Source organism: Fusarium venenatum (assembly GCF_020744135.1).
Source record: "Fusarium venenatum strain MPI-CAGE-CH-0201 chromosome Unknown EDB82scaffold_2, whole genome shotgun sequence".
Taxonomy (NCBI): Eukaryota; Fungi; Ascomycota; class Sordariomycetes; order Hypocreales; family Nectriaceae; genus Fusarium; species Fusarium venenatum.
The window spans coordinates 8,004,425-8,018,355 of record NW_027072130.1 but is presented as its reverse complement, the minus strand read 5'-3'; the positions used below and the strand labels follow the sequence as shown (position 1 = coordinate 8,018,355).

The 13,931-nt window shown below is 47.7% G+C and overlaps 4 protein-coding genes across 4 annotated transcripts; 2 read left to right on the top strand and 2 right to left on the bottom strand.

The window, feature by feature from the left end:
- The first annotated feature begins 125 nt into the window (after nucleotides 1-125).
- EDB82DRAFT_537299 (uncharacterized protein) lies at nucleotides 126-2,824 on the top strand. The gene is made up of 2 exons (XM_025736149.2): nucleotides 126-354; nucleotides 414-2,824. The coding sequence occupies exons 1-2, from the start codon at nucleotides 249-251 to the stop codon at nucleotides 2,753-2,755; spliced, it is 2,448 nt and encodes an 815-aa protein (XP_025586785.1). The 5' UTR covers nucleotides 126-248; the 3' UTR covers nucleotides 2,756-2,824.
- EDB82DRAFT_501689 (CobW/HypB/UreG, nucleotide-binding domain-containing protein) lies at nucleotides 2,825-4,174 on the bottom strand. The gene is made up of 2 exons (XM_025736148.2): nucleotides 3,561-4,174; nucleotides 2,825-3,506 (listed from the first exon to the last, which is right to left on the bottom strand). Exons 1-2 carry the CDS (start codon nucleotides 3,728-3,730, stop codon nucleotides 2,870-2,872), a joined length of 807 nt encoding a protein of 268 aa, XP_025586784.2. The 5' UTR covers nucleotides 3,731-4,174; the 3' UTR covers nucleotides 2,825-2,869.
- Nucleotides 4,175-9,073: 4,899 nt separating this feature from the next.
- On the top strand, nucleotides 9,074-9,325 carry EDB82DRAFT_525489 (uncharacterized protein; the record flags this gene model as incomplete). Its single annotated transcript, XM_025736146.2, has 2 exons — nucleotides 9,074-9,126; nucleotides 9,178-9,325. The coding sequence occupies 2 exons, from the start codon at nucleotides 9,074-9,076 to the stop codon at nucleotides 9,323-9,325; spliced, it is 201 nt and encodes a 66-aa protein (XP_025586782.1).
- Nucleotides 9,326-9,612: 287 nt separating this feature from the next.
- EDB82DRAFT_501680 (uncharacterized protein) lies at nucleotides 9,613-11,138 on the bottom strand. Its single transcript, XM_025736145.2, has 2 exons — nucleotides 10,559-11,138; nucleotides 9,613-10,510 (listed from the first exon to the last, which is right to left on the bottom strand). The coding sequence occupies exons 1-2, from the start codon at nucleotides 11,012-11,014 to the stop codon at nucleotides 9,827-9,829; spliced, it is 1,140 nt and encodes a 379-aa protein (XP_025586781.1). The 5' UTR covers nucleotides 11,015-11,138; the 3' UTR covers nucleotides 9,613-9,826.
- Nucleotides 11,139-13,931: the final 2,793 nt, after the last annotated feature.

Here is a 13,931-nt window from a genome sequence, read left to right as displayed (position 1 = left end):
CAATTCATTTTCTCGTCTCAAGACGAATAAGACTCGGGACTAAATGTATAAGGGTTTCTTTATGTCCAGCCATCAACCGCCACTATCGATAAACACAAAAATATTTTGGATTTAACCCCGCCATCACCGCCTACAATATCGACGATATTGCCATCATTCTGCCTGTAATTCACACGGAATTCGATATTTTTCTGTCGCTCAATCTGGCTTCGCTACCATTTCGATTTAAAGCCGGAGGCGAAAGCAAGATGCCTACCGCAGTGGCTCACTCCCATAGGCCGACCACCAAGGTCACACACAAGTCCTTCAAGTCAAGGGCTGCCTCCAAGCATGAGTTGAGAGACCGCGCAAAGGGTAGGACTCCTTCCTTCATGTATTAAACCAAAAGAATCGCCATTCTAACATTTCTACAGGTCGAATTTCCAACGAAAAGGGAAACCGAAAGACTCCTCACCAACAAGTCATGTCCAAATTCGACCGACGCAACCAGGCTAAGCAGGCTCGTTTGAACAAGCACAAGGAACAAGTCAAGGAGAACTTGGTTTTCGCTGGAAAGGATGGCGCTCCTCGACATGTCGCTCTTATCCCTCTTTGCGCTGGCACCGATCTGAACGCCACGATCAAGCACTTGAACAACAGTGTCGATATCGAAGACAACGCTGAAGGCGGCAACTATCGAGTGTCGGTCGATCGATTTAAGCAAAAGCTTCAGTACATTCCTATCGAGCGAGACTTGAACGCCTGTCTTGATGCCGCCCGAGTGGCCGATTTCGTTATTGTCGTTCTGTCCGCCGATGTCGAGGTTGACGAGCTTGGAGAGTTGATCTTGCGCAGTGTCGAAAGCCAGGGCATGTCCACTCTCTTCACTATTGTTGAGGGTCTTGACAAGGTCGAGCCCGCTAAGCAGCGACAGAGCGTTTTGGGATCTCTCAGGTCCTTCATCACTCACTTCCACCCTGAGCAGGAGAAGCTCTACAGCATCGAGAACCGACAGGAATGCGCCAACCTTATGCGATCACTATGCAACACAACACCCAAGGGTATCCGATGGAGAGATGACAGGAGTTGGATGCTTGCTGAAGATATCAAGTTCGCCTACTCTGAGTCCGAGCCCACAGTTATCACCGGTATTGTTCGTGGCAAGGGTCTCAAGGCCGATCGTCTCGTCCAAATTGGCGATTGGGGAACTTTCCAGATTGAGAAGATCGAGTCTGCTCCTCTGCCTAAGCAGGTTAAGAAGAGGGGTGAGGAGATGACCATCGATCCCGAAGAGGCTGGTAAGGTTCTGGATGAGTCCACTGCCGACCGTGATGAGTTGGTGGAGTTGGCCCCCGAGGAGGTCATGATGGACGCTGATGTTGCTGAGATGGAGGCCGATCAAAGCGAGAAGAAGGGTGTTCTTCTCGATGACCATCACTACTTCACAGACGAAGAGGAGGAGGCGAGAAAGATCAAGAAGCGAGTGCCCAAGGGTACATCCAACTACCAGTCAGCCTGGTATCTGGAGGACGTCTCTGACTCTGAGTCTGATATGGAGGATTACGAGATGCCTGATGAGGATGCTGAACAAGCCCGCCCTGAGGATGGTATTGAGGGTTACGCCCCTGCACCAGGTACTGAGGGGGCTCCTTCAGAATATCCCCAGTCGGAGATGATGATTGAGCCAGATGAAGAGGAAGACATGAAGCAGCTCACAAAATATCGTGAAGGCAAGCGAACTGAGGAGCTGGATGATATGGAGTTTCCTGACGAGATTGAGCTGCACCCTGGTGTTCTAGCTCGCGAGCGTCTGGCTCGTTACCGTGGTCTCAAGAGTCTGCGAACAAGTAAGTGGCAGGAGTCTGAGGATCGTGCACATGAGCCTGAGGAGTGGAGGCGTCTTCTCCAAGTCCCCAACTACCAATCTTCTAAGTCACAAGTCACAAGGGAGGCCTTGGTCGGTGGAGTTGAGCCTGGAACCCGTGTTCACATCTACATCAAGGGTATTTCTCCCATCCAGGAGAAGACCTACGATCCCAAGAAGCCATTGACACTCTTCTCTCTTCTACGACATGAGAACAAGAAGACTGCTGTCAACTACCTGTTCAACCTTAGCTCTGACTTTACCAAGTCCATCAAGGCCAAGGAGGAGCTCATCGTCCAGTGTGGACCTCGCCGCATGGTGATCAAGCCCCTATACTCTCAGCCTGGACAGACACCAAACGATGTCCACAAGTACTGCCGATTCATCCACCCTGGACAATCAGCCATTGCGACTTTCATGGGTCCTCTAACATGGGGTGCCGTGCCTGTGCTATTCTTCAAGCGAACCACCGCCGAGGATGTCGAGAGGAACGAGGAGGAAGATGGCCCTCACATTGGCATGTCTCTCATCGGTACAGGAACCGCCATCCCACCCTCAACATCTCGCGTCATCGCAAAGCGCATCATCCTTACCGGCCACCCCTACCATATCAACAAGAGAATTGTCACCATCCGATACATGTTCTTCAACAGAGAAGACGTCGAGTGGTTCAAGGCCCTGCCACTGTGGACCAGGCGAGGACGCAGCGGTTTCATCAAGGAGCCTCTTGGTACACATGGTTACTTCAAGGCTACATTCGATGGACGTATCAACCCTCAAGACTCCATTGGTGTCAGTTTGTACAAGCGGGTGTGGCCACGAAATGCCATTCCCGTGGAGGGACCGCTACTGGATTTTGCTACTAGCAAGATGCAGGCGGACGGCGATATGATGATGGATGACCAGGCATAGATTATCACGACACTCGGTATACCTTAGATTTAAAAAGTTGGCGTTTTTTGTTTTCCCTTTTACATAAATATTTCCAATATCGCCGTTCATTTTAGTGATTATGTGATGTTATTCTTATTCCAGCTGCTCGAGGCCCTCTGTTGGTCTTGGGCCTCCCTTGCTTCGTCTCTGTTCCTCTGCACCACTAGCCTTCCATGCGCTCTTGATCAAGTTGATGATGTGTTCTACACCAACATCATTCTTGACCTGCGCAAAGACCGTGGGTCCTCCCTCTCGAATCTTTCTAGCATCCCTCTCCATAACGCCCAGATCGGCGCCAATGAGCTCTGCCAGGTCGGTCTTGTTCACAACCAACAGATCACTCTGTGTAATACCAGGTCCACCCTTTCTGGGGATCTTGTCGCCACCGCTGACATCGATAACGTAGATGATGAAATCGGCCAATTCACGGCTGTAGTTCGCTGCGAGGTTATCACCTCCCGACTCAATGAGGAGCAAATCGGTATCGAACTCGCGGTGCAAGTCTTCCAGCGCAGCAAGGTTCTGAGAGATATCCTCTCGGACAGCGGCGTGAGGGCAACCACCGGTCTCAATGGCACGGATACGAGAAGGTGGGAGAGCCTTGTTTCGGGTAAGGAACTCTGCGTCTTCGCGGGTAAAGATGTCGTTTGTCACAGCAGCGAGAGAGTATTCCTTTCGGAGAGCGAGGGAGAGGGCGAGCATGAGAGCGGTCTTTCCGGAGCCGACGGGACTGGCAGATGTTAGTTAAATGTTGTAAGCAATTAAGGTTAACGGTTGGTCTTACCCTCCGATTCCAATTGTAAAGGCTCGCTCTGACCACTCTCGTCCCTCAACGATGGGCATCTCGCGACCTAGAAAGCTACCAGGTCCATCAAGGATCTCATGCGAGTGGCCATGCTCCTGTGCATTGAAACCATCATAGGAATGAGTTTGTCCATCGTGAGAGTGCGACATATTGAATTGAATAAATATGTGGTTATTTGAAGAGAAAGTCAGACAGCTGTTGTGAGCTCTATCGCGGGAATTGAAGAGGGGAAAGAAGCTTTTGATAAGACGTTGGAAAGTTGCCCTTATCAGTTTGACAGGTCAAGCTCTAGAGGTAAGGGACGTACGTGGGGGAGGGGTTGAGGGGCAAGTAGCAAGGTGGGACTTATTCAAAAACACCAAAAACCTCCGGCGGCCGGCGGCGCGAGCGGGCGGTTGAGGCGCCGGGAAAAGTGGAGTTCGACTTACACTGATATCCAGGGTACTTTCAAGTACCTATTGAACAATTACTATATATAAAGAAACAAAGAGTTTATCTTACAGTACTTGGGCCAACTTTATGGCATGACAGTAGATCTGCCAAGTTTCGTTCTGATTGAGGAGTAAATACCGAGCGATGTACCTATCATTGTTGATCTTGTTTCAGCCACCTTTTTCTGTCTTATATTATAACGAATACATAACAAACACCCTTGTAATTACAATTGCTATGAGCGAAATAATAAAGCCGGTCAGCTGCTTCTTACTGCAACGGACGAAATACTCCGTCGTTTACTGCCACGGCACGCATAGAGCAAAGCCGTCTGAACCCAACAGTCTTGTACAACCTTGGCACCGCGTTGTCATGGCCAAGACCAAGCTAGGAACGTAACACAAAAAATAAATCCTTCGTGACGGGCGGTTATGACGGATGAATTTGCGGATCGCACAAAGCGTAGAAACATGTTGTCACAGAAAAGCAACCATGCAAACCTCGATTAATGCTGAGAGCTCAAGTGTGAGTAATGGGGAGAAGTTTGCATATTGACCTCGCACAAGGGCGGTAGATCGTTATAACTCAAATGCAGCTGTCCGCTTGTTGAGATCCAGCAATATCTTTATCGCTTGAAATAGGTGGTGTGAGTGGTCCAAAAGTGTAAGTGAGACAACTGCGTTAATCCTGTTGCGTGGTTTAATTTCTATTCTCGCGGTGGTCTGATCGGACGCGGAGAACCTGTAACCAACATATTGTGAGAAGTGATGAGATATGATGATGCCGCTACGCGAAGTTTCTCTTTGGCCACGTATATCTGTCAGTTCTCGTATTTTGTAGGTCAAGTACCCGATGAAGATTGAGATTTACAATACGGACACTTATAATTGTGTTTCTTGGCACCGGCAAGTCCTATGCTAAGCTAGGTAAAGCAGTTGATTTGATTATGGCGATTCGGGGATTACTTTGTTGAAGACGGTCAGTTGAACAGCTCATATCATGACCAGAGAGTTACACAGCATTTTGCCTTGCAGCTCGTGGAACTGAACTATGTATTCACCGTTGATAGTACGACGACACGGTCTGTCTTCAAGGTCAATAGCCAACCCATTGCCCTGGAGCCCGTTCCTAGATCTATCTAGTGTCTCAAGTACCGATACTGCATGAAACGGTGTCCAATCATATTGACGCGGCACATCTTCTCGTCGTTCGATACTACACAGCAGATCGATTTAGCCCAATACAGCCATTGCATTTTAAACTATTTATCACCTGCAGCATCGTATGATCAATCTAAGGCGACTTTGACATATATCGACTTTTTGAGACGCCCTATTCCGTGTCATTGCCGCCCGGTATCAGCGGAGCGCAAGCTGTTGTCGCTCGTTTGCACCCCTGTTGTGCATGCTCGATCCAAACATTCTCAGGTCTCTTCTCTCTTTGGGCCGATCTCTCCCCGCCAGTTCTTGGCCACACGCCCTCAAAAGTGGTCTTTCACGGCCACTTGGGTCTGATCTTGAAATATGACAGATCCCATCGGAACTCATTTGCAGCATGGAGCATATGATCTCGATATATGCAGGCGCTCGTCTTTTCCCATGCCAACCATTCAGCGTCGACACGGCGTTCGATCCCTACCAGGGCAGAGGAGGCTTTTGTAGTTTTACTTTGTTTATGTTCTCTCCCGAAAAGTTATATAATGTCGAGTCGATTCTGAAGAACTCGACTTGTTCACAGAATGACTCTCCAGACTTTGACGTCCAACCTTTTTGATCATTCGCAGCTCACCATTTTGGGTTTGAGAGTGAAAGAATTCTGTATCAACTATTGGTAAAGCTACCACAGTTGTCTCAATACCTGTTCCTTTCGAGTCCATAAGTTCACATATCCCAACAACACTGCGTTGCGTTACGTATTGGTCTATCATGGACTCTACCAACTCGCCTACTCGGGCAGTCCAAACAAGCGGTCAGAAGCAGTCAGTAATTGATGACATCTTTCTAGCCCTCATATACTGACTTAGTCAACCCAATTTAGGCACGAGCCTCATAGTCTGATGCTTAATGTGCACATCTACGACGTCTCTTCCATCCAAGAGCGACTCTATTGTGGAGCCGAAGCCACCACCAACTCACCAGAAGCAATCAATGGCACTACTGCTGTTAGCACCAAACTCAATGTTTTGAAGAGTCAAATCATTAATATTGACATGATCATGGGGACTTCTGCTCGCATTCCTAACCGACTGTAAGAGAGGATCACAAAGTGTATATACCGAGCATTTTTATCAATCAATAGTAACTGTTGTCGAGTTATTCAAAACTGTGTGCAAGTTCAGGAATAGTGAGCAGTGACTTTCAGTAGCTTAATAGCTAGTCTTCTCAACAATTCTCTTTGTATTTTAAGACAATTTATCTGGCCCAAGACTCAAAGCTGGACATGCCGGGTGGTTCGCCGGTGCTCCGTTCAAGAGACTCCACTTGTTCCCGAATCCACGGAAGATGGTGGGTACCCATACTTCGGAGCGGATCTGCTCAACCAGTTGTCTACCCCAACAATTCTAAGTGTCTGGTACTATCGTTCATAGTCGTGCAGGCGTCCCGTTGCCTTGCGGGTTTACGTCAATTTATTTAATTGTTCTTGCCGCCCATATCTCAGGCCGTCTCAAGCCGATCCGGCATCAGCTTGGGAACCACGGAGCCCGGAGCTGCGACATGTATAAAAGTCGACGCTCTCCCCAGGCATTGGCTTTTCTAGAATTCCTCTTGTACATCAGTGCAGTCTATCTCCAACATGGTAGCAATTAACTTCTGCATTTCCTACCCAATTCTTCTCGATCCTAGCATCGCGCAGAACTCGAAGTATACACTCAATTAGTCCTGTCACTGCCCACCATTTCAGCCCTCGTTATTCCTATTGCAACGAGCATAATGCCTTCGGAAGGCTACCCTCTTTCTTCAGATGCCATTAGATGTAAAGAAGAGCAAGTAAAATCAGAATGGCACATCCGCCTACAAACTGAACTAACCCAGCACATTCAGACCCTCTGACACGGGCACCATGCTGAATCGGTTCATCCACGATACCTCCTCCCTTCAGGATCGTCTTATTCAGACTCAGCTCTGCATAGGGGACCCTTCTACTCACAAATACTCTGCTGGTCTTTGTATTAGTGCGCCACAGCAAGATACACCTCCAGATCAGAGTAAGCTTTAAAGAATGCCTTGATGTCATATGCGTGCTAAATGTTTCGTTTCTCGCCGAATCTTTTCTTTTCTTCCAGCTCAATGATACCTTCTCTACCAGTATATGCCTCTCAATTTGAATACATGGTCGTACAGGTCGGCCTTGAGGGTAGATGCGATGGCACATACCATATCACTTTAAACATTTAAATACCCCAAGTCACGTTACTAGAATCACCTTCATGATTATTATATGCATTCATGTACTGGTACACGGTGTTTAATGTGCAAGTTAATTCGCTCTTTAATTACCTACAATACATAAAGTTCTGCCAAATCTGACTTGTACCACAGCACAGACAGGTCAATGAACGTCTCACCGTAACTTATTACAGCGTCTCCCCTTAAATTAGGCACAGGATAGCTAACAGCTTATGATGTGAAATATACTTCTGACTAATATTCGTGTGGTGTAGCCTAAATAATGGAAATAGGGACAACACCTTCAGTTAGCTTCAAGTGTCTCTAGTCAAATCGGATGAGATCCTGCTTGTTGACTACCGCAAGATGTCAGATGTGAACATAGTCTCATTCAAACACATTCGGTTAGTGTTGTTGTACATTACCTCATATCTTGTGATAGTCTACCTCCCCGGAAGTCGACTATGTAAGACGTCAGTAACAACTCGTACGGAGGAAAGGCGAGGATAACATCGGTTGTTCAAGGATGTATCACCCAAGCTGAGATTTTTCTGTTAGTTAGCCCTGCGTCAAGATCTATCATATTTAAGTGCTCACCGCTACGAGTTGGGGAAATGGGTGGCCTCAAAATGTTGCTAAAGTGCTGCTTTGCGGACGAGGCTGAGCTGCGGTTTTCAGCAGAGCCTCATCAAAGTATCAATATTTCCCTTTGTTCCCTCTTTTCTCCGCTTAAACAAGATTAATATCAGCACGTCAACTAGGCGAGGTTATGCAAGCAGTGCAGAATCTAGTTTCGTATCGTCAGATCCGCTGCGGGAGCTTTGGTTGCATAAGCACGTGGGAGGGTAGATACTGCATCTAAAGTGATATATATCATCATCGAGCCCAACAAGGACAACGTTTCCCAGGTATCTAACACTTCACCGCTTGTCTAAAAATCTTCAGCAGGACAAAAATGCAGATGCGGACATGTAGTGGTGGGCTGGTTCATCGGCTTACATGTTGGTTGTGTCTCTCTGTCTTTGTACACAACGTTTTCGGAAATCATTACTTGTTCAAGGTACGCAACGCGGGGAGCTTTCAATCTTCCTAAAAGGGGAGGTGGAAGTCCCAAGGGACCAGGTCCCTGGTTACACACCAACACATGACTGCATGTCCTCTGCTCTGCATACGTCAAACGGCAATATTTTTCTTCGGTGTAAAGATGGATGTTATCACCGCCTTTTACTTTGGCTTCTGACCGAGTCTCAATCTTGATTTAACTGTTGTTTATGAGTTGCACTTCTGTTGCCAACGAGGTTGAAGTCGGGATCACCGGTCAAGTTAGGCTGTGTCTTGAGCTGCGGGCGTATCGTTGCCCGGAATGTTAGATGGTGGGTGAACTGTTGAGGCCTTCATGAGAAGCTTTGATATCAGGAACAAATCTTTCATTGTAGACACCAATTGTCTTGAGCTCGTATATAAGAGACATTGGATTGTCGGTTCCATTCAGTGATTCCTATATATTTCAGTCATGACCTTCTCGAGACACGGTACAAGTTATCAGACTTCTCATGGTGTAATACCATTGCCTTACAACTCATTATCCTAAATTGTCTTCTACTACGCTCCTTAGAATACATTGTCAGCCTGTTTCCTTGTACTCTCAATCCACTTACACCACTCTCTTACATCATGCCGTCCAACTCAAGCCAGGCTCCCACCACTACCACCGGGGATATCACACAGTGAGGTGACACTCTGCCTTGTATCTTACCACAGCTCTAACAGTTTTGCAGAACCAAGATCGAGGCACCCATGATGGTCTACTACATCCATGATACTACACCACTCTGGGATCGTCTTCTCATAAGGGCTATGGCTGAGGATAAGCAGTCATCTCAAGGGGGAGCTGGTTATTCGGGGTCGAAGGACTCAAAGCTATAAACCACTTTCCTCAGGGAATCAAACTATATGTACAATGAATGGGTGGTAACATTTGATTACATAGATCTTCTTATTCCATCGTTGGTATACCTCAATAAGAGACAAGCGCACCTCCGTCTGAATGGCCGTTTCACATGTGCAAAGAGAGACAACTGGATTAGACTTCAGTCAACTCATTCATTCCTAGTGCCAAAATGGCTAGTTTTCTACGTTCACCCAGTTCTGGTTGAAGCCTTTGTTAGTAATCGATCTTAGGTGTCCATGGAAAATGACCCCTGAATGAGCCTGCCTTGTTCAACATGACGATCAAGGACTACACCTCATAGCTTGCCATATACACAACTTGGCGAGGAAATCATTGCAATGAAGAGACAGGAAATGCGTCTATTTTACGCCTCATGATGTACATTTTTGCACAGATATAATTACACGTTATTCGTACCGCTTTTGGCACGTCATCCACTATCCAAACCTCGGCCGCACATCGTCTACTTTTTTCGTTTATTGGGTTGGGGGTGTTGTCGTTGATGAGGGTAATGAAGCATCTGTAGCAGCAACCTCTGATACACCAGCCTTCTTGAGAGCAGCATCCTTGCGCTGCGCAATAATAGCACCAAGCTTCTCCAGCATCTCGTCGTTGAGCTCGGGCTCGCCCTCCGCGGCACGCTTCTCGCGCTGCATCTCGTGGAACTCCTGCAAAGGAGTCTGCATAGACTTGACAGACTCCAGGCGGGCCTGCTCCGACATGGCCTCGGTCTCCTTCTGCTGCACGTACCAGTCCTCGTGGCGTGTTCGGAACTTGGAGAACTTGTTACGGAGTTCGTCGATAATGTTTTCGGGCATGGGTGGGGATAGAAGGTTATAGTAGAATGTTCGCTCCTCTACAGTCTCTCGGATAGTGTCGCCGTCGAATGATTCCGCTTCGGGGACTTGCACCTCGGGCCACGGGATGACGACGTTGATTCCAGGGACAAGTCGGTCCCATTTGTATCCGTGCTCCCATCGATCGAGCGTCATGTTGGGGGACTTCATGTTTGGTGGAATGGACTTGAGCTCCTTAATAACGACGTCTCTTGTGACTCCGGTTTCGGGGTTGGTGATAGGATAGACCAGGCGAATAGCATCGATGGCAAGGGGCATAGGCTGAGAGCGGCTGTCGTTTCCAAACATGCCTGCAGAGATAGCCTGGTTATGTTAGTTTTTATGAAGTCCCTGTGCAGTCGATATGCTTACCCGGTTGTGGTTCTCAAGAGTAACAAGCCCCGCCTGGAGGTTGATCGACTTGATGCGATCAATCTTTCCCTTGTCTGGACCATCCATGATAACCACTCGGTCAGAAACAGCAAGGTTAAGCTGCTTCACACCACCAGCCCAGGCACATCGCTTCATCAATATCTCAGGTCGAGGGCTGTAGAGGCCGTAGTTGGACCAATCCGTTCGTACGCCCTCAGTGAACATGCCATAACCATTGAATCCCAGATCACGCTTGGGGGCGATAGGACCCAACTCCCAATCCTCCTGTCGAGCACGGCGCGCATCCTGAAGATTCTGTCGGACCTCAGAGACAGCCGCTCGAATGGCCTGTCGGTTTCGAAGTTTATAGTTGGTCTGTTCGCTTTTGGCGGCCTTTTCGGCTCGTTTGCCGGCCTGGCGCTGGGCCTGGGCGACCCGCTTGGCGAGCTTCTGCATGGCGGAAAATGAGCTGCGGGGATTTATAGAAGGGATTCGCAGGCTTTAGCAGCTCATTGAGTGGATTGAAGCTGTCGACGCCGAGTTGTCGCTTTGGGCGTGACGATAATTCGTTGTGGAGTGGATGGTTGAGCTGGAAATTCTCGACCATCAAACGGAATTAGCCGCATTAGTGTGTGGGTGCGGGTAATCAGAACGCACTGTACCCCGCACTATGCTCATGATAGCTTCATGTCGTACATGCGAACCCATGATGGTTATTGGCATACCCTGTATCAATACTACTTATAAAGTGATATTCAATGTCATACAACTTCGTTTGTCTATTAGAGCAGTTTCATAAATTTCAAGGTCTAGTTTCGATCATCCACACATTGTTCCGCATCCAAATCGCGAAGCGGTACCACTTGCATCAATATATGAAGGAATTCATCCCTGTATCAATTCAGTTCCTAACTTCATACAAAGGTCTTGGTTCTTAGCGGCGTCCAATATACTGATATTCGACTCGAACTCAGTATCTTATTGCAACTGCGGCCAAACTCAACATAGCGAAATGCATTACAACGAAGCACACATATGCAGGTTGTGATATCATCCATATGATAAGGATGCATGTATAGCACTTAATTGGCTATTCAGCACTGCTAGGCAGGATATATCACAAGACCACATGCTAGGTATATCAAAGGGTCCAAAGTTCCGTTCCTACCTATATTGAAAGAAATGCCTGAGGGATCACACTTGTTTGTTCATACAAATCATAAAAAGATTGATGAATTATGTGTGGATAAGAGATTCATTGTGAATCGTGGGTATCTCATACATATGATTCAAAAGTGGCAATCTATCATCATCTAGGATTAAAGGTAATGCATATCCGAATGTGCAGCACAAGTCAATCAGGGTCCTTGGTCCTTACTCAACGATCAGGGGAGGTTGAGTGAAAGTCCTACCTATGGAGCAGCGTAGGACTTTTCCGCCCACTACAAACTCTATGACTGGACGCTCCGTGTTCTGGGTATCTGGCTTAGCAAGCGGAGACACGGGATGGCACAGCACAGCTCAGCACGGAGCTCCGCTGTACACTGCATGATGGACCAGGGTAGGAAGCTTGTGCCAGCTTCACTTTGCATGGTGAAAGACGACCGTGATTGATGACGAAGCGGATGTTTGATCAAGAAGACTCCCTTCAACATCAAAAATCAGACTCACAAGATATTAAATAGCATTGCTCATATTCTAGGTGGAACTTGCCGAGATGACTTGTGATAAACATCAAACGCTAACTACGGGGGATAATCTCATGCCACAGTCATGATTAGACACAATTGTTGATGTTGGCCGCCAGATCCCGGCCAGAAATCTCCTAGAAATCTCCCAAAGGGAGAACACCGGCCTAGAATTCAAATTGTGACCATGGGCTTGTGGCTGGATGTTGTTTATTAGTTTCGTCCTGTTCATATGACAAGCCGAGCCACGGTTTCAGCCTCGGAGCTATGGAGCCTAAAGCGTTCCATCGTCTGGATAAGATGATACAATTCAAGTCAAGTTTAAAGCCAACAGCAGCAGTTCTGAAGCAAGACTCTGTTTGGTGGGCCAAGGACTGGCGTGCACGTCAGACCGATAGAAAATAGTGCAAAAACGTGATGACTGTGAATGATGATGGCGTTTGGCGGTGGAAGACAAACGGGCAAAGAGTTAAAGATCCAAAGCTTTCGTGAAAAGTATCTCACTGGGTTGCCATATCCTCTCAATTAAATGAAAACGGTTCGACAAACGGCCAGCCTTGTTACATTACTCTTGGCCCTTTGATATTCTCCGTCATCTAAGACCAGTGACTGGCTCAGTTTGAGTGTTATAGTAGACAGACCCTTATCTCATCTCGTCATCATTGTCACTGGCATTGCTCACTCTCTCTATCCGAGTCGTTTCAGACTCACGCAAATGGAAGACGACGCAACACGACGCAACCTTGGGGGGCGAGAGCAATTCAAGTAAACTAGCTTAACTTCCATGTTATGCAGGAGATGGAAGCAACTACAGATGGATTGGACGCCAAAAGCTGCCACTGAAAGTTTCCATGGCGGAGCACTCTCGGTAAGATAAAATGGGCCAGTTAATTCCCCCGCCAGGGAAATAGCCCAGCCCGCCCTAGGATCTTTGGCTGTACACTGTCTACACTGTGAAGGAACTCCACTAATCACTCACTGAATAGGGGACGGTGTTAGCGGTTGTTGCCACCCACCAGGCGAAGCCAGGGCCACGAGACGCAGTTAGCTGCCTCAGGAAAGGACAGACGTGGACCCTTTTTCCGCGTAATGTGACAAGAAAGAAAGTACATTTGTGTGGTAATATCGGTGAAAGAGTACATACGGAAGTAAGGTGACGACAGGTCCAGGGGAAAGAACACATTCATCATCATATCAAAGAGACCCCAGCAAGCTCGCAGCCCCAGCAACAGGACATGCACAAATTCAAACATGGAACAAAAGCTCACAACCTGGTTTGTTGTAAACATTACCAGGGCTGTTTTGTTTTGTTGCTTTTGATCCCTGAGTCGAACAAAGATGTTCAGGAGAGGGCTTATCAGAACCTCAAGCTGCACTTGACTCAGCCTTCACTTTAGATCTAACTCAAAGAATAGGAAGGAATAGACTGACGGTGAGACAGCTAGGACAAACGTTGCATGCTGACCTCAGTCACCGTTGGTATGTATTTTGGACCATGTTCTAGAAAATAGACCAAACAAGCCCTGCCAGCAGGGTATTTTCAGCTGTCATTGTCTGTTAAGTGCCTATCAAAACACAGTGCGAATTACACACGCCCGTCCCGGCTTTCATCATCCTCAACAACCCTGCTTGACCCCCCCCCCCCCCCCCCCCCCAGCACCTCTTGACCTCTGACACCTGGTACC

Coding starts and splice junctions, on each gene's coding strand:
- EDB82DRAFT_537299 (XM_025736149.2), top strand. CDS start 249: ATGCCTACCGCAGTGGCTCACTCCCATAGGCCGACCACCAAGGTCACA. Junction 355..413: donor GTTGAGAGACCGCGCAAAGG/GTAGGACTCCTT, acceptor ACATTTCTACAG/GTCGAATTTCCAACGAAAAG.
- EDB82DRAFT_501689 (XM_025736148.2), bottom strand. CDS start 3,730: ATGTCGCACTCTCACGATGGACAAACTCATTCCTATGATGGTTTCAAT. Junction 3,507..3,560: donor TTTACAATTGGAATCGGAGG/GTAAGACCAACC, acceptor AACATCTGCCAG/TCCCGTCGGCTCCGGAAAGA.
- EDB82DRAFT_501680 (XM_025736145.2), bottom strand. CDS start 11,014: ATGCAGAAGCTCGCCAAGCGGGTCGCCCAGGCCCAGCGCCAGGCCGGC. Junction 10,511..10,558: donor CTCTTGAGAACCACAACCGG/GTAAGCATATCG, acceptor TAACATAACCAG/GCTATCTCTGCAGGCATGTT.